This window comes from Nestor notabilis, unplaced genomic scaffold (genome assembly GCF_000696875.1).
Source record: "Nestor notabilis isolate BGI_N333 unplaced genomic scaffold, ASM69687v1 scaffold18522, whole genome shotgun sequence".
NCBI classification, from domain to species: Eukaryota; Metazoa; Chordata; class Aves; order Psittaciformes; family Psittacidae; genus Nestor; species Nestor notabilis.
The window spans coordinates 12,493-32,383 of NW_009917189.1; the positions used below are offsets into that span (position 1 = coordinate 12,493).

A 19,891-nucleotide genomic window follows, 5' to 3' on the forward strand; every position below is an offset into this window, starting at 1 on the left:
TAATCATTACAAAACAGCATTACTGAAAAAGAAAAACCTCTAGATTTGTAGTATATTGTTTGAAAGTAATTAATCAATTGCTCCAAAACAAATGAAACATTATTAAACTAAAAATATTCTTATGTAACAAACTAAAACTACTGAAATAGTTTACAGACTATGACAAATGTATAATTTAAGACTTCGTTATCAAACTGAAGACAGCCAGCTACTCAGAAGTCAATTCTTTTATATAAACAGAGTAATTAGATTTTTTCTGTAATCTTTTTATGAAAAAATTAATTGTGAGAACTTTCACCTGTCTTCATGACTTCCTGTACGAACATCCTTCATTGCAGCAAACCCACAAGGTACTCTTGCATACTTGTTCAAGTTTTCAATGAGTGTTTTTCCTACTTCTAGATAGTAAGGGTCCCCAGTAGCCTAGAAAAGAAAAACCAACAAAAATCAAACCCAAACATACGGGTGCACTTAGGCTTCACAATCAGCAGCAATCATTTTCCTAACGCTAATTTATTGTTTCTGTACCTTCTCAGATACCAGTAAAGTCTAATTTATTAATATTGCTAAAGTCACAAGAGAGACTTCTGAGACTCCTGCATTACCTTCTATGGATATGCAGATACGCACATGGAAATACAGAAACACAAGACATTTAGGCACTGCTCTTCTCTGCAAGGTACAAACGGCTTAAGCTCTTACTCTCCAAAATCTAGAGACAGGAAACACCTAAATATCTTTAAAAATATGGGCCTTTGTCACTAAACAGCTTTCTTCTAATTCTAGACATATAAAACAAAATTCCTAGAACAATTTTTGATAACCAATACTTTCGATAACCAATACTTTTAGCTTCATTCTAGCTGCTAGATAAAGTGACAAAAAAATCAGAGGAATGAAAATTATCTTACCTTATACAGGAAATAAGTGCTTTCAGCAAATTCAGGCCTTAAAGGATGCTGAGCCCAGTGAACTCTAAAGTCTGTTGTGAATGCCTGAGGAAGAAAAAGGACAAAAATAAATTCAAGATTAAAAACCAAACACAGGTTTATTTTGAATCCTACTTACTACAGTAGTTATAGTACACAATAGTGGAGGACTGAAGGTCCAACATCAGTCTCAGGAGACTACAAGAACATTTGTCCAGTTAGTACATTTGAGTCCAAACCCTAAACCAGTGCTCTAGCCCACTTAGTATGAGTGAGATTTAAGCTCCTGCTAGTGCAGGAGTCTGGACACCACCCAGCTTCTTAATAAATGTCCAGCAAGTGGAGTTCTGGCAAGAGGTAACAGATGAGAACTTGTGGTCCAGACCCAGAAGGCAGCACGCAGCCGCCAACCACTTCTGTCAGCACAGATACACAACTGCTGCACTCCAACTAAAGCAGTCTGTTGAAGGGCCACCTCAAAGACCACTCAAGCTTTGACAAATACCATTTTCGCAAACATACCTACCACCTGACACTTCCACTGCATTAAACTGTCATTTCAGACTGACAGATGGTGAGCAGCTGTCTCTAACATAAGAAATACCACAGACTAAAAGTCAGTTACCTAAAAATTTCCTAGTCTATGTGTTCAATCTTAATGTGTTCACTGGCAAAAGCCACTTCTGTGATGGCTTACATCCACTACCAGTTAGCTCATTCTAGGGTTTAAACCAAGTCTTTGCTAAAGGAGACGGCATAATTGATCTTTCAAAGTTTCCTTCCTAAGCACAAAGTACTCAAAAACCAACTCAAAAGAGTCCCAGGGAGCCAAATCACACCATTTTAAAAGCACTCAAAAAAATTATTCTAGTGCTTAGAGAGCATTCTTTGGTCTCAATATCCATATTAGGTGAATGTGATGTTAATTAAATGTTCTCTTAACAGAAATAAGCTTACACTAGGGAAAATCAAAACTGGAGCCAGAAGCGCTCTTGTATATTCTGGATCATCACAGAACAAAGACACACACTTCAGCAGGTAAACAAGCTTCTCTGTGCAGAATTAACTTGCTCAAACTCTGCAGGTAAGTTTGTGTACCTACTTACAATATGCAAAATCTCAGAACATTCTCCCAGAACAATTCAGTCTTTAGTTTCCTTCCTTGGGTTAAAGATGGCTGTGATCTTTAGCATTAATGTCATTATATTACTAAGCAGCTACTACTACATGTGCTTGTACAGGTTTTGCATACTGAAATGAGTCAAGGTCAATTTTGAAAGGCTGAAATATAACGTCTAAGCAATTATTAACAGCAGCAGCTTCCTATGATTCTCTTAATTACAGCAAAACTGAAGGAAAAATATTTCATATACAAACCACAGTTGTCATACGTGCAGAACTGTAGATCACATGAGAATGCTGCAGAAATGAGCCTTTGGTTTTAACAACAGGTATACCTACTATTTTTTTCAAATGGATATCTGAGACTGCTCAAACTGAGGTAAGAATCAGTTTATACAAGGAAAAAATTACTACCTTACCTCCGGGAGAAAGTTATGCTTTTTTATAACCTGATACAGCATCTCATGGGTTTCAATAGCAGGTCTAATATCGCCCTTCAACACCTAAAATTAAATTAATAAAATTAACACTAATTCGCCATGCATAGAAGTAATAGTCAGTTAGGCACACTCACGGTGTTCGTATAAAGCTACACACCAATTTCTACGTTTCCAGCAGATACACTGAAAGGGGGTAATATTTACAGCATGTAAGCCACAGATATTCCATTAGAGCTTTTTAAGCAAGATCAGCGACCTTATTAGGACTACTGCCTATGTAGAAAAAGGATCTCTATCATTTACAGAGAACTGGTGGAAATGGGACTTTGTCTTAAATGGCACGCAAACTAGAAAATTTGTCACTAGACTATTAAAAAAGCAGCTTAATTTCAGTGTTTTTAATGACCGGTGGTGAAGGAAGCAAATCATATGGACATACTTTTCCTGATTCTCAACATGGCCAGAATACAAGTTGCCTTGCATCATAGCATTGAAGTTACACGAAGAGTCAGTACAGGAATCCTCTTTCAGTATTTCTGAAAGCCAAATTACTAAGCTTGACTTGCCAATTATATATCCAATCTATTTAATTATTTACTTGCTATTAAGATCATCTGTGCATGGGTTTTAAACCTTACCTGCAATCCAGGGAAGAAAGCTAGCAAAGAATCCATCCAGGTCCTAGCATTTAGCATTGGTTTATGAATATGAACATCAAGAAGAAGAGGTGGTTGGCTAATGTATCTCATTATGGCATTGTAGTGCTGACAAACATCAGAAAAATCATGAGTTTATACAATCAATACATTTTACAAAACAGATACAGATTACCAGACTATGGAATTTTATTTCAAAGGAAGAACCAATACTACACTGGCAATCATTATTGCATTTGGCAATGCACACTAATTTCTAGTTTTGCGAACTAAAAATATTTGTAGTAAATACTGAAAAGCTCCACAGTATTACACATGCAATACACATCACATTTTCCAAGTAATACACATACACAAAAGTATATTCAGAAGCCATGCAATAAACAGGTAACTACCATAGTTAAGGTAAATTGTTTTGGCTGAATTTTTAAGCACACACTAAACAAAGCTCAAATTACATTCTCTGAACAAGAGAATTCTAAAGCAAATGTGTCTCAGAAGAAGGGGAAAAGGAGGTACAGAAAACCAAAGCAAGTGGACTTGATGGTTCAGAACTTTAAACCCCACTAGCTCACTTGTCAACTTATTGACTTCCAATCCTACTACTCCCCAAGACAACTATTTTCACTTTTTTCTGAAGCACAAGAAGGTACAATCACGAACACATGAGCCACACCAACAGGAAACAGTTAATAGACACAAGAGAGGGGGGAAAAAAAAAAAAGTGGCTGCAGGTTAGGAATATGAAATAATCATTACACTTAGAGCATTGCAGCAGGCCTTTAGCTGCTGAATTGTTCAAATTTTAACATTGCTTATGACAGAAAATTATGCTATATAAAATCACGTTATTATATAACATGTTTTTATTGGATATTACTATTTTCAAAAGAAAGAATACTTTCATGAAAGAATAATGATGCTGACAAAGTTGCTTAGTAATCTTACAAATCTAGTTATCTAGGTGTGCTTTTCAGGTTCTATACTGGGCCTTAGGATCCGCAGTTCAATGCAAGATCCAGGCTTTGATTTTCAGCTCTTTTTTCTTGCTCCAGGACAGAAAGAACTTCTACTATGGCTTGTAACAAGTGGCCTTCATGTTGTTTTACAGAAACATTTGCAGTATTACACTCTCCAAGGTAATCAGCTCAGGTGACAATTCTCCCAAGAATTGTCAAGACAAGAACTCATAGTAGTAAGAACTGGCACTAGACACATTAGAAGTCATAGAAATTCTGCTAAAGATCTCTTTATAAGCTTCTCCAGACTAACAACTGACTGACAATGCAATTAGTCTTAAATTTGTCTTACAGAAGGCACAAACCTGAGCAAGGTGTTAACTTACCGTGTTAAATCTTTCCAAGAAACTGTCATCTCCCAGCAAGACATAGGCTTTTAATAAATATTCATAATATGAATCTATTCCTGCTCCAACTCCACTATCTAGAAACAGCAGAAAATGAAAAGGTGGTTTTGCTTTAAATAGCTATATAGATATTTCCCCTTGGTTTCAAGTTTACTTTAAAGGCTCTTTCAGCAAAAGGAAAAGCCTCCTATCGTTAGAATTAAGGCACAGATGGATGCAGAGACACAATACTGTACATCTATGGTAAAGGCTCTGCAGTATCAGTGCACATAATATGAACAGACACTCATTGAAGCCAGTTGTTTCACTTTCCTCATATGAAAGTATTTCTACTGGCTGCCATAAATAACCACGGTCCTATTTATACTTTTCCTATGTATTCACAGTAGAATCCCTGAAAATTTATCCCAAGGCGTTTCCCTCTCAGTATTAAAGTGAATCAGAGAACACTTCCTTTGCAATGAGTGAAACCACTTTTGCTGCCAAAACACCCTCCCAGAGCAAAGCCAGGTTCCATTGCAGCACGCTTCTCCAGCACTTAAATTATTTAAGTCCAGTTGCCCATACCATTAATATTTTTAAATAGTCTAGATAAGCATGTTTGGGGCAGGGGGGTGTCAAGATGTTTTTCTTGCAAAAAACCATTTGTGGTCACTGATTTCAAGTCAGAATATCACACACCTTTGCGGACCCAGTCTCCAGTATGAATATTAATTGTAACACCCACTAAATTGCTGCTGCGCTGTCTCTTTTCCCAAATAAAATCAAGCGCTTTCCGTGCATATTCCTGCAACAGCAAAAAATACAAATTAAAAGAAATGAGACAAACACAGATCCTAAAGACTGTTATTCTTTTGGCTATTGAAATTAAGATGCTAAGGAGTAATAAGATGTTTCATATCTAACAACTCTATAACTCAAGTATTACACTTAGAAACTACAATGTTCAGTTCACATTTTATATACTCACTCAGCTGCTGATTAGAAAGAATGGTGCTTCACTACTCAACTATTTGCCTAAGACCATACAGTGTATCACCAAGTTAAACATCCTTCTGCATGGGTTGTATACAAGTTGCATACATTCTTTATATATACAAAATTAACTTGAAGGTAACAACCTACGCAACAAAAACGGCTTCAAATCACAAAGCACGTTCATGGGATCTTAGAGGATAAGTTCTACCCAAACACACAACACAGGCCCAGCTATGCTTCCACTGGGTTCCGTGACAGGAAGTGAAATACCAGGCACATAATGAAAGGGTTTGGTGGCTTTTTTTTTTTTTTTAGTATTGTATCAATGAAACCATACCTGCAAGCATTTTTATTTATCCTTCTGCTGACAATACACCCTTAGGTAGGTCTTGCACATGTTCAATGGGACTATACAAGTGTGGGTTTAATTTATTATTTTTTTTAAGCTGCATTTGAAGGACCAAATATCTCACTTTTCTTGTTACTAGTCCTGATCTCTTTAACCCAAAGCTAATGCAAGCATTATCCTTTATCTACTCTTCAGTATATTTATCTTGTTTACTTCTATATTACTTTAACTACCTTCAAACAAAATTATTTCCTGTGGTTTTTCTTTGTAAAATCAGATTAATACTTACGGGAAAAAGCCCCAAAACATGACAAATATGAACACATGCAAACCTTTTGTGCAGAATACCTAAGATGTGCACCCATTTCATGAACTCAAAATTATTTTTCCAAAATTAAAGAAATGTAACAGAACACTAATGAATACCTAATCCAAAAAATAAGTTAGCATGGAAAGCAAACCTCAAATATAGATGTTCCTGTGAATCGGCTTAAAGCTGCAAACTCAAGGATCAAGGTACCTGCACAAGCTGTACAGGTATCAGTTTCTGTTCCTGTTCGCGCTTCTGGATGTCTTACACCAAATTTTAAGTTAACCTAGAGAAAAGTAGATATCATCATCTTTAGTCTTACTAGCTAAAAGAATTTACACTTCTATGATAGGTCTGTAGAGCAACTATATAACTTTTTCTAAAGGCAAGAAAAAAAGATCACACAGCCCCCTTCAGTTTTGCTCTGCCTTACGACATACTATCAAACATGCACATAAGGTTATGCAGAAGTATCCAAAACACTCAACCCTCCAAAACAAGGACTGGCCTAAATACCTGTTGCCTGGTTCACTCACAATTTGAATAAAAGAATACCACCCTGAAAATCTAGCTTTAGCTATTTATTTACCAGCAAACCAGGAACTCAGAGCATCACAAGTGCTCAACATTAAGTTTTGTAAATATCTTGCTACTCCTGGCTCCAGAGAATACCTGCAAGATGGGCCCGCTTTTGTTGCGGGCACAACATTTTTGCATTCTGAAGAGGGCCCTCTCAGCAGAAGACTGTCAAAGCCTGAACATTTTGAATTAGCCATTTTCACTAGAAAAGTGCTGGTTTAGTGAGCCTAAATTTTTAATTTCTGGGAAAAATTCTCCAGTCAAAGCTACATTTCACAAAATCAATGGATGATACGCATGGGAAGTAGTTTTTTGTCATTCAAACCGTATGCACCATGCTTTCTTTGAATATGAAAGTTTTTACATTAAGTGAGTATTTTTAGATAATAGCTAACTTTGCTCTCTTAAAAATGTGGATGTAGATTAGTCAGTTTTGTGCTAAATTCAGAAGCAAATGCTTGCAAGTTCTCTTTCAATGTTTTAGTGAATGATATGTACCAAACCAAAAATTACTCTCCTCAGCTTCTTGGTGATGCCTATAGTAGCAGGGAGCAAGAAATCAGTAGACAGTGACTAGACAAGATTTCTGCTGTTACTATTTACGTAACACAAAGTACATTAGAATTTTCAGAGCTGGAAATGTAGGTATTCAGAGCCTAAATCTGTATCTGAAAATACTAGGTAGCATGTACTACAAATGAGCACTTTTTCAGCTTTTATTTTCTGTACGCTGATTAAATATACAAGTGATTTTAAAAACAGACACAAAAACAAAACAACAAAAATTTTGCATACAGAAGTAATCCTGAATTGCAGAAACCAAAGAACTTACTCTTGGATAAGGGAGACCACTAGTGGTATTAAAAGCAGGTAAAAGCTTGTAGCCTAGTTCCTTTGCCATGTGCAGAAGTTCACCGTTGTACCACTGCATATATTCACCTTTTTCTTTCAGCATAATTGCCACTGAATGCCCACCTAGAAGACCCCTAAACAGAAGAAAAATTATCCACAATCTCAAAAGGTATATTCATCTGAACAGCAATGCAAAACTTTCCACAATTAGATGTCCATGTACATAACTGTGCTATATTCACACAGCCCTAGTTTTCAGAAATGCTGAGCAGATGCAACTCCCAATTACAATTGAGGTTAGCTGTCAGTATTTCAGAAGCAATTCTGTATTGTTTAGGACTGAGTCCTAAACTGTAGGGGAATCACTGACTCCACTGACAGTTAATCAAGAATAACCAGCACCTCTAAAACTGCACATGATAGATTAAAACTAACCTGCTCTGATCCTGCATTGAGCTGCAAGTTGGAGTAGAGACCTCCGGAGGTCACTTCCAACCTGAAATAATCTATTATACCAAGTATAGAAATGTTCTATTTTTTAAATCAAGTACTGAACAGCGTAATTTGTAAGACTGTTTCCATTAAATAAAAACCAATGCTACCTAAGCACACAATGTTTTGGGTTTGGTTGTTTTTGTTTTTTTTTTTTAAATCAAAAAACCTCTACCTGCAGCAGCTAGATGGGGATCAACTTCACTGCATTAATTCCTGCCTAGCATTTTAAAACCTTTCTTAAGGCAGGTGTCAAGCTATGCCAACTGACAAAGGCACAACTGTTTTAAATGAGGGGAAACAGCACAGAACCATAGAATCATAGAATGGTTTGGGTTGGAAGGGGCCTTAAAGATCATTTAGTTCCAACCCTCTGCCATGAGCAGCAACACCTTCCACGAGACCAGGCTGCCCACAGTTCTGTCCAGCCTAGCCTTGAACACTTCAAGGCCATGGGGCATTCACAACTTCTCTGAGCAACCTGTGCCAGTCTCTCACCACCCTCACAGTAAATAATTTCTTCCTTATATCTAATCTAAATACATACAGAAAGGTATGCCTTAAAGACATGTAACTTAAAAACACGTTTTTAAGCGTTTTGAAAACATAGATGTTACTCACCCAAGGACTCTTATGTTGGTTTCAAAGACAGATACTACTATGTCGTTATCTAAATTAACATCCTTTATTACTTTTTTTACAGCCTCTTCAAACTCTTTGGTTTTATTTAACACCTGGAATATAAGTATAAGCAGGTGTTTAGGTTCCAACATAGCTAATACAATCACAATAGGGTGTAGAAGAACTAGTGCAATGAATTAAAAAAAGAAAGCATTTAACATGCCTTACACCAATATCCTGGTCCTGCAGGGGCATACTCTGATACAGTGCAACAGACATTGGCAGTACTGTTTTTCTCATGAGATACATGAAAGAGAGTAAAAGCTGTACACAAAGAATGAAGTCACTGAGAATGTACCTACCCATAGATTTATTTGTTTGTTCCTTCCCTATTCCCTTACCACGACTGTAGTGCAACAGGACTCACTGGCCTGCAGCTATGCTAGCAGAGTGGGCAAAGGCTGGCCTGCTCTCACATCTCCAATTTCACAGAAGCCTCCTATCCACTGACTAAGGAGCCACATCCTAAGTTCAGTGAATTGTCCTAGCAGTCTTAATCCTCGCAACAGTTTTCTCCTTGTGCCTGAAGAACAGCTCTGTATTTCCTACAGATTTTCTTTCACACTTTCTTTAAATTCAATCTTTAAGAATCTTTGTTATCCAATTTTTTATAAGAAGTACCTTTAAATTCTACAACTGTTAATCCTGCTTTAAGACAAGAAAACAATAAATGAACCGCAGTAATCTATTTCAGTGGTGTCTGTTAGAGACAGGGAGGTCCAGACTCCACATTTTCAACATTTGTGGTACTGATTCAAAAAAGCCAATGGTCACCTCACAGCAGATCATAAAAAGGGAACAGCCATCAGAGAAAAGACCACTATATGATTCAAGCACCAAATCAGTGCAATAAGGATATTCAAACCAGATTTACCTATAGATGTGAACGGCCAGAAATTCCTGGTTTCCAAACTCTATCTTATGATGACAAAATACGTCAAAGGGATTGAAATCTAACAAAAAGTAGTTTATTAATGATTGGAATCTCTTAATAAGAGATGGAACACAAGAAGTTTGGCAACATTTCCTAGCAAACATGTCCGGGGTTGCATTTTTTAAACATATATTTAAGCACACACAAATTCATCCATGAAATGTGTACATACAATTCAAAACCACAAATAATTCAGTAGGTATTAAGAGGTGTTCACCTCTAAGTTATCATGTTGCTTAACACTACAATAGGAAGCAAACCCACATACTTTAAGTTGAAGCCTAAGAAAAGAAAGGTAAGAAAGCATCAACGTCACGTGAAGGAATTGTTGTATTTTTCTTTTTTGCACTAAACTCCAAACACCACCATCACAGCACTTGGAAGTTCTTATAAGCAATAGCCACTTCAAACACATAGCCAGAGATCAAAAGCAAAGAAAAATTTGTATTTTTAATGTATAATTTAACAAAATAGAAATCTAAAAGTAAGTCTGAGCATCAGAAGACAATCTTCTTGTTTTATTAATAGATTAAACTTACCACAAGAGTGTCCAAGGTATCAATCAAGGTCAGTGAAAATCTATGAAACAAAATTTAAAACAGATTTACTATCGACCTGTATGTGTATAAATGAAATTGTTTTTCATAATATATATATATATATTCATAACCAATACCATGGGAGAAACTAAATTCTTACAGACCACTAGCTGCAAAAAAATTAGGTGTACACAATATATTTAATATCAAAACACGCTACTAAGTTTTTTACCTTTGTTAGTGACCAGAATAGGAACTGATTGAAACAAGCTATGATTTATAGAAATACCTTTATTTACTGCAAAGCTTTCAAACTTCTTGTAAGCAAATTAATTTTTTATTTCTATTCTCCAGTGGAATCCAAGAAACCCAATAGAATGGTCCAAAGTCTTTTACAAACCTCTTTTTTCTTTTTCAAAAAATTAGGAGTGTTGTCTTATTAAGTGTAATAATAAAAATATTTAGAAAGATCAAAAATCATTCCAAACTAAATTTCTCCAGAAACTGTCCCAGTTACCTATTTCAGAAAAAGCTGCAGTTTGGTACAACCAACTCAGTGTTAAATTTAGTGGTGGAAGACTAAAGAAAATGCTGTTCTTTTGTTATGAAACTTCCTCTGTGGGATAGAATAGAACAGGAAAAAAAAGGTACAATAAAGTGCAGTAAGAGGGGACTGAAGATATGCAACAGCCGCACCTGGAACAAGTGAACAGACAAGCACTCTTCAGCCTGCAAAATCAAAAGCTTAAGTGTCATTATATGGAGATTTTAGAACTGCACATGGCATGAAGAAAATGAGTGAGAATCTGTATTCACTGTTTCTTGCCTTAAGTTTCACCTGGCTAATGCCACCTTGCCTGCACTTCCAAGGGGCAGGCTTAAAATAAATAACTACTTATTCCATAAAAAGAGAACATCAAGTCAGATCCACACTATTTGAAACAATATTATCACAAGAAGGCTTGTCCTGTTCATAAATTCTTCTCTAGGGCTGTTCTAGTGCATACAAGCTGAGTGGACCTGTAGCTGAATGTGATAAAATTGCTCCTATGTTAAGAAACACACACAATGCATAGAATAGAATTTACAGAATATGATAGTCTTAAAATTGAAAACTTTGGAAACAGTTATAACTACCTACTGAAGAACAAGCATCAAGAATTTAAGCAAGTGCCTAATGTCTGAGACCCTGTAGGCAACATGTGTCTATGCACAGAATGTAATTAAAATTGTAATTAAGTGGTCATAGATTAATTTTTTTTTTTTTTTAATTTGTGAAGATATAATGGCATTCTGTGAGTGTCGTTCTACAAGAGAGAGAGAACAACTAGTGGTTGTGCACAGTAGGGGAGATCATGCATTGCACAGCTACGGAGGAGGCTGGTTTAAGCATAACTCCCTAGCCCCCCTGTGAAACAGAACTGACCTATCTCGCCCTGTCATCTTATATTCCAAAGACTTGTAACGACCAGGACTGATGAGCCAGCTGGCTAGAAAAGGGATTATATAAGAAATCTGATAAATAATGTAGTTAATTATCAAAACAGAAAAAAATCATGTATACAGAAAAATAATACATATTTATACTATTCAATGCATCTAAGCAGATGAAATGTGCTTTTACTCAAACGATAGCATGCAATTATGTGAAAAAAAGGTCATTAAAAAGAATGCATGACCAGGATTAGAAATACATTTTCTTGACACTTCTTCCTCATCAGCCATATCTCGCAATACCGCCAAGGCAGCAGGCTTATATAGGGATTTCTAGACTAAGGTACTTTTGTGTATAATAAAAAAAAAAAAAAAAAAAAGGCATGCTCAACATCACACAGTGAATTTGAAGTAGTATTTAAGACACGGACTTCACCTTCGATTAACGCTATTCTGCTTAGGGACACTATGCAGTGATACCAATAAAAAAAGAGCATTAGCTATTTGTTATTAAAGTATTCCTCTATAAACACAAAACAGCGCACATACAGACAACAAAAGAATCAATCACAAACACTTTTAGAGTAAGTCAATTCTGTCTGATTGTTTAATCAAACATGGAGAAAAACAGTCCTTAAACCTACAGTTTGCTGTCCAAAGAATCAGTACTTTGTATTATAAGCTATCTTAAAAGAAAAAAATATGAAGAATTTCCATGTCTGAAATAATGTTTTATACTTTGGCGAAGGCCTCAGGCTACCACACACATGACAATCATTTGACTAATTATGTTTTCAGAGAGCTTTCTACTAAAAAATAAAAGGCATTTTAAATATCATTTATAAGGCCAACATAATGGATAACAGTTTTCAGTTCTGTGCAGCTCATAATTAACCCTTATAACCTCTATTGAGCAGTCAAATTTACTAATACCATAAACGTCAGCTCACATATGGAAGGCTTTCCTACAGAAAATAATGTTTTTAATCATTTTCCTAGTATCTTTTGATCTCATTCACCATCCATTCTCTTTTTCTGACTAAGGTACAATTTCACATCAGTTAATATAATGGGAGAAAATAATAAAAGTATTTCTTACAAATGTAAATTTCTGGATATGTCAACTGAACAAACGAATTTTATGGGCTGCGAATTGTACTTAGATTTCTAAATGTTTACATGAGACAGTAACCATTTCAAACACTAACTTTCCCAAGGCATCATCCACATCCCCTCGGCTTGGTTCCTGACCCCGTACTCGTCCACGACAAGTTAAAGGCATGAGTTCATCAGCTGGATACGCATGCTCCTGTACAGGAAACAAAACAAGGGAATAAGTTAAAACTGTTATAGCCATTTCAGCAACTCTTCAGAGCCTGTTAAAAGGAAGCCAAATTGTGCCATACTTAAAAAAAAACTCCATGACAATCACAGAACCTCTGAGGTGGGAAGGGACCTCTAAAGGTTTTGTCCAACCCCTCTACTCCAGCAAGGCCACGTAGACCCAGTTGCCCAGTACCATGTCCAGATACAACTTCTGAGTATCTCTAATGAAGGAAACTCCACAACCTCTCCAGGCAACCTGTGCCAGTATTCTGCCACCTTCACAGTGCAGAAGTGTTTACTGATGTTCAGAGAAACCTCCCATGTGTCAGTTTGTGCCCGCTGCCTCTGGTCCTGTTATTGGGCACCTCTGAGAAAAGCCTGGCTCCATCTTCTTTACACCCTCCCCTCAGGTATTTATCTACATTCATAAGATCCCCCTGAGATTTCTCTGTGCCAGGCTGAACAGTCCCATCTCTCTCAGCCTTTCCCCACAGGAAAGATGCTGCATCATCTTTATGGCCCTTCACTGGACTCTCCGCAGTATATCTCTCTTGTAGTGGGGAGGCCAGAACTGAACACAGTACTCCAGGTGTGGCATCACCAGTGCTGAGTAGAGGGGAAGGATCACCTCCCTCAACCTGCTGGCAATGTTTCGCCTAATGCAGCCCAGAATACCTTTAGCTGCCTTTGCCACAGGGCATGTTGCTGGCTTATGGTCAACTTGGAGTCTACCAGGACCGCCAGGTCTTTTTCTGCCGAGATGCTTTCCAGATGGGTGGCTGGAAATGATTAAATGTGAACAGAACAACAGGACCTCTTTCTCTCTAACTTCCCAGAGAAGTATGGAACCACTAATGCACATCCAGCAAAAAAACCCAACACACCAATTAACTTAAATAGTTAATCGTGTGCTTTCTGCAACAAGGTGCATATGACACCTTCTATAATGTTTTTTAGGCAGAAGTTATCATCTCAAAGATGAATTTAAAACCTAAAACTAATGCAGGCATTATAAAGTGGTTGGTCTTTCATGGAGACAACAGTGGGAATTAGACTTTAAACTGACTTTGGAAATATTTCCAAATGAATATAAGTGACTCAGGGTCACAATCAGTGACAGATAAGAGAACTCACTTAGAAGGTAAAATAAAAATTTGGCAAATCACTACACAAGGCATAACAAAAGATGACATTCACCAAAAAAAAAAAGAAAAAAAAAAAAAAGCTTATCAAGATTGAGACTTTTAAAAATATAGCTTTTTCTAAAGGGAGAGACTGCTGGTTTGTTTTTGGTTTTTTTTTTTTTTACACAATGGTTACTTTCCATATTTCTAGAAAAAGCACTCTGCAAAGCATCCTGTATTGTAATATTATTTCTCAATCAGTCAGTCAGAAATAACAGGAGTGGCACCACTGCCCAAGTCATGCAGACTGAATAGAATGCCTGTTCCTATTCCCTCTCAAGTAAATGCAAGTTTTGCAGGTTTAAGCTACCACCAAAGTAGGATATCAAATGAAACAGAAACAGATTTGAAATTCATCATTGTGTAATAGGAGAGGTTTTCTGAAAAATTTTCAGAGAGGCCACTGACATTAATAAAGATGAATCTTAAATATATCTAATTTTAACAAACATCCAGGAAATTGCCATGCCATTAGAAGCCAAATACAAGTGATTTGGGATGGTGATGGAGCTTCTCTTTTTTGATTTCATCGGGAAACTGGCTATTGTACTGTGCCATCCAATTTTAGTGGAGAACTAACACGCGGCAAGATAAAATGTTCAACTACTGAATGTGTGTACTTATAGTTTCAGTGCAAAGTCTTCCCAAATATATGGTAAAACAAATAAAAAAAAATCTATATTCAAACATGAAACAGAGAAAAAGGAGGAACAACCATCTATAAATAAACAGCTCTTACAGCAACTTCTTTTGAAAATGAAGTTTTGTTTCCCCATCTACCCTCTCAAGAGTTTTAGTCTTTGCATGATTCTGCTCTCCTCAAGCTTAACTACAAAAGCCAGAATCTAGACCATTTTAACATGGCTCAGATGTTTCTGAGCATCTGTGCAATGTGTTCACAAAAACAGATCTAAACAGTACACAACAAAAGCAATGTCAAAATGAAGATCTCTGGCTTAAATTATGGAGAAAAGTGATAAAAATTCTGGAAAAAACTGCCTTTTAGTCTTACAAAATCATAAGGAACTAGAAGCATTTTGAAAAATGAAAGTTCACTTATTCTCTGTCTACAATAGGAAAGCTACTGGGTCAAGTGACTTCCCAAATTGCAAATTTTCCCCTTTCAAGTAACATGATACAAATGTTTCAATAAATATACTTCTGGAAAATATTATAAAATAGAGCTCAACAGATACTCTGGAATTTCTACACATTCTGACCAACAGATGATCCTATTGCCTGACGTTGAGGCTGTAAATTCAGGGCAGAAAAGTACTCGATTAATGAAAAAAGACACATGGCTAATAGTGCTGTAAACCAAAAAATACCTACTGGTGTCAAGTGACTGACATTTTCACATATTCTTTCTGACAGTCAAGAAGAAAAGAATTCTGATTATTACAAATGTTGCTGAAGGAATGGAAAAAATAAAAAACAACCCACCACCAAAAAAACAGGCGCTTTTTACTCAAAGTTCCTGTTAACAACTGAAAATAAGACAAGGGAGTTTCCCCCTTGCATGCAAACACGAATTTTCAGACTTCTAAATACACAAGTCTAAACCACATAATAGAAACAGAAAATCAAAACTCTTCAGGTGGTTGTTTCAAAAGCAGCTGCAAAAATACTTCATTTTCCTCCTGTCAGAATCAAGTCTAATACTCTAATCTTTTTTTCAACTTTAAACAAACAAATCATATTTCTCTGTTTGTTTAGTGCTCCAGCATATGTGGCAAGCAAATATCCTTTTGGCTTTGAAGCTTCCAGGATAGCTGAGGTCATTCTTCTCTTTCATCCAGAATTTTCTTGCTTCAGGTGTAGCAAGACACCTACCTGTTAATTTCCAATTCATCACACAGGGAGCAGTAGGAGCACAGGTCCCTTCTACCATTATATAATATTTCATCCAATTTTGCCAAAGGTGTAACAATTTTTCCTTCAGAATGCCATTGGAAACACAAGCCAGGTCCCAAGTAAAAAGTTACAAATTATCACCAAAAGGGCTGATGTTTGTTAAACTGTTAAGGTGTCAAAAGCAAGAACTAATATTAAAAATAACTACACTCTCTTCAAAAATACTCTTGTTTGGCTTTCTATCCATTCTAGAGTTCTGTAACTCTCCCATACCGTATAAGCTTGTAACTCACAAGCTTTTTAAAGTATTAAACCATAATACAGAAATTGTGATTTGTAGAAAGATACTGTCACAGACTGCTTTGTCCTGCAGGAACTGGTGCCATTTAAAAAAAAAAGAGCCACAAAGAATGTGTAAAAAGTTTGTTAAGGGAAACTCAGTAAGAATTCATCTTTTATATTTATCTTTATCAGATTCATAGTTTATCCCCAGAAGTGTATTACTTATAGTATATCTGAAAGTAATTATTGCTTGAGGAAGGTCAGTCCACTCTAACTCTTTATTCTTAAACATATCTAAACTAAGCTAATGTATTTCAAGGTTGATTAGAGTGCAGAATGGCTCACATATCCAGAACACAGAGACACCTGCACAGAAAATCACAACTCGTATTAAAAGAAACCATAGTAAGCATGGGTCAGTCACATGACAGTCACATACTCTGAAGAGGCTAGGATGTGTAGATATGAAGCCAGATCCCCTCTTTGTTCTACAAACAGTATTTGTTTGTAAAAGAGCTACCAAACTGCATCTATCAAAAGAAATATTGTACATGGTTTTTTATCTACAAAGTAAGATCAATTTCCTGTTCTCCAGAATCTGATGACTACGGACAGCTCTTCTTGAGCTTCCTTTTCCTACCATTTTTAGCAGTCTGGAATTTCAATACTTTCCAAAATTAAAACTATTCATAGCTTGATGTGAGATACACTGGTTTGAGAAAGATCAGGCACAGATTAACAATTCCTAGCTACCATTCTGAAAGCCTTCATAACCTTCCTGACACTGCTCTTCCTGAAAGTAATATTTCTTCATTTATTTCTAAAGGCAGTACAGGTGCTCTTATTAATTTAGCTTAGTCTCTGCCCCTACCTCCCTGCTATTTCTCTAGAACATCTGGGCTGCATCAGAAGAACCATGACCAGCAGGTGCAGGCTCCTCTATTCTGCTCTCATAAGAGCCCACTTGGACTATTGTGTCCAGTTCTGGTGTCCTCAACATAAGAAGGACATGGAGCTGTTGGAGCAAGTCCAGAGGAGGGCCATGAGGATGATAAGGGGGCTGGAGCACCTCCTGTATGAAGACAGGCTGAGAAAGTTGGGGCTGTTCAGTCTGGAGAAGAGAAGGCTGCGTGGAGACCTCATAGCAGCCTTCCAATATCTGAAGGGGGCCTACAAGGATGCTGGGAAGGGACTCTTCATTAGGGACTCTCGTGGTAGGACAAGGGGTAATGGCTTTAAACTTAAATAGGGGAAGTTCAGGTTAGATATGAGGAAGTTTTTTACTGTGGGAGAGGTGAGGCACTGGAACAGGTTACCCAAAGAAGCAGTAAAATGCTTCATCCCTGGCAGTGTTCAAGACCAGGTTGGACAGAGCCTTGGGTGACATGGTCTAGCGTGAGGTGTCCCTGCCCATGGCAGGGGAGTTGGAACTTGATGATCTTAAAGTCCTTTCTAACCTAAACCATTCTATGATTCTACGATACTGTAGGTTGCTTTCTCTCCCAGGTCAGCAATAACAACTCTGAAAAAATTAAACCAACAAGTATTTTACTTACCATATAATTGCTATATGCATGATCAAACATTTCAAGCACTTGGTTTCTAAAAAAGAAACAGGGAAAAGCGTTAGTGGTTTGCCTCACAATGGCCTTTAACTCACCATCTTAGAACAGCAAGATGTATTATTACACTTTAATATCTGAGTATCAGTAGCAGGTTCTCTACTAATGTACTCTACTCAAGTAAATGAGACATAGCAGAGTCATTTTTCCTGATTTGTCTGCTTTCCTTCACTGCAGAAAGGAAAGACTATTTCTTCACCTAACATGAGTTGAAGTATTTGGGGATCTCTTTCAACCTCTTGTGCTTCCCCTTAAATATCTGTAGATGTCACCCACACATTAAAGCTAGAGGTGGGACACATTTCATGCTCAGCAAAAACCAGCAAACAGAATTATGTTCTGCTTGTAATCACCAATACTAAAACCTACTGACACAGCATAAATTCCTGTCCATGATTCAGAAACGGACCATAAGTTATGATATACACCTCTTCCTTGCATTAGAAGTCTTGGCAGGCAAATATTAAAGAAAACCCTTGAAGATACCTTTATTTTACATGTTTGAAAAGCTGTCAATGTGAGAAACACTACTATATAAAAAAGCACTGGGTTCTTTTTTGAGACAGCACTACTTCTAATTGTTCCTAACTGTTTTACTGAGGAGCCCTGCAAGGCAAAAGAGCATGCTAATTTCTAAGCTACCAATAACAGAATTCACAATCTCTGCTGACAAGACTGAACATAAAAGAGACAAGAACACTACAATTATATTCTAAATATCTGATTTAATTCAGTGACTTGGAAACTGAAGTTGTTTTAACTCATTAAATGCTTTAAGTCCTCAAAAGAGCAGAGTATAATGCTTTTCTCAGGTACTTCACAGACCATATCCAGTCTGCAGTTCTAGGGCGCATTTCAGCAGACAAAACCTCAGCGTCTGGCACACAGGTGCCACGTCCAGATGAACTAAGCATACAATGCTGTTCAGTGATGTAGCATACAAAAAGCCTCTTAAAACTTTCATTTCTGTACACACAACTTACATCTACACGGCATTTTCTGAAATAATTTCTGCGACTGTCATTAAATAAATACACAGATAACCCGCCATTATTCAGGAATGACCCAGCTCGGTCCCTCAGACACAAACAGTGGCAAGACATTACTTGCCTATGCCTGGGCATCAGATGATGCACTGAGTGCAAGCTATGAACACAAAAATTTTAAAACCAACTGGTGAATGAAATTTAAACATACAAAACATTATACACACAAAGTACCCTGAGAACCCACGATGGAAAACCTCAGTAACTGTAAACATTATCAAAGTTAAATATCAACTTATATCTAGTGATTAACAACCATGAAAGTATCCAGAGTGTTTCCGCAGCAGACTTTTTGCACCATTATTCCATGCAACTGATCAGTAGATGGGAGGAGGAGGAGGAGGAGGATGAAACTGCCCCACTAATATTCTAAGATCATCATATGCTTGATCACATATTTGTCTAAAAAAACATATTCCGTGCAGTGCAATACATTGCAATGTACATTGTGGTCTTTGTCCTTCAACTAAAAACTATACTAAAAGAGCATCTGTACATGCACAGGGAACCAAAGTAGTCTACCTTATATATAGCAACTAGGCAAGAACACATGTAAACATTTACCTTTTTTATGACTCCCAAACGCTCACTTGCTACAGAGGCATAGCCATAATTAGACCAACTGACTACGGATTTAGATTTACCTTTGATCACTTTTACCCGTAATTACATGCAACCACTAGCTACAGTCTTCAAGACAGCAGCTCTCAACTAGGGCAGAAGGGTCAGACCCCACACACAGCAAAGGTGATGAGGGGCTGCCTGCCCCAAATAGCCGTGGTGACCTGACCCTAAACACTAGCCTGGCTCTGGCATACACACCTCAAATATTGACGGGGGACAGAAACCCCTCGTCTCCTACAGTCCTCAGTGCGGGTGAAGAAGGAACAGGAGAAGCATTACCTACCGAGGGGTA

General features: G+C 37.1%; 1 protein-coding gene across 1 annotated transcript in view; it reads right to left on the reverse strand.

The window, feature by feature from the left end:
* EDEM3 (ER degradation enhancer, mannosidase alpha-like 3) overlaps positions 1-17,909 on the reverse strand; it is a gene marked incomplete at its 5' end in the record, with an annotated part of 26,788 nt that extends 8,879 nt beyond the window's left edge. The window contains 12 exons of the mRNA XM_010024976.1: positions 299-423; positions 912-995; positions 2,471-2,554; positions 3,130-3,255; positions 4,493-4,590; positions 5,195-5,300; positions 6,302-6,436; positions 7,562-7,715; positions 8,695-8,807; positions 10,228-10,267; positions 12,870-12,970; positions 17,864-17,909. Coding sequence (XP_010023278.1) covers positions 299-423; positions 912-995; positions 2,471-2,554; positions 3,130-3,255; positions 4,493-4,590; positions 5,195-5,300; positions 6,302-6,436; positions 7,562-7,715; positions 8,695-8,807; positions 10,228-10,267; positions 12,870-12,970; positions 17,864-17,909 — 1,212 coding nt within the window. The remainder of the gene's footprint in view (positions 1-298; positions 424-911; positions 996-2,470; positions 2,555-3,129; positions 3,256-4,492; positions 4,591-5,194; positions 5,301-6,301; positions 6,437-7,561; positions 7,716-8,694; positions 8,808-10,227; positions 10,268-12,869; positions 12,971-17,863) is intronic.
* Between the last annotated feature and the right edge of the window lie 1,982 nt (positions 17,910-19,891).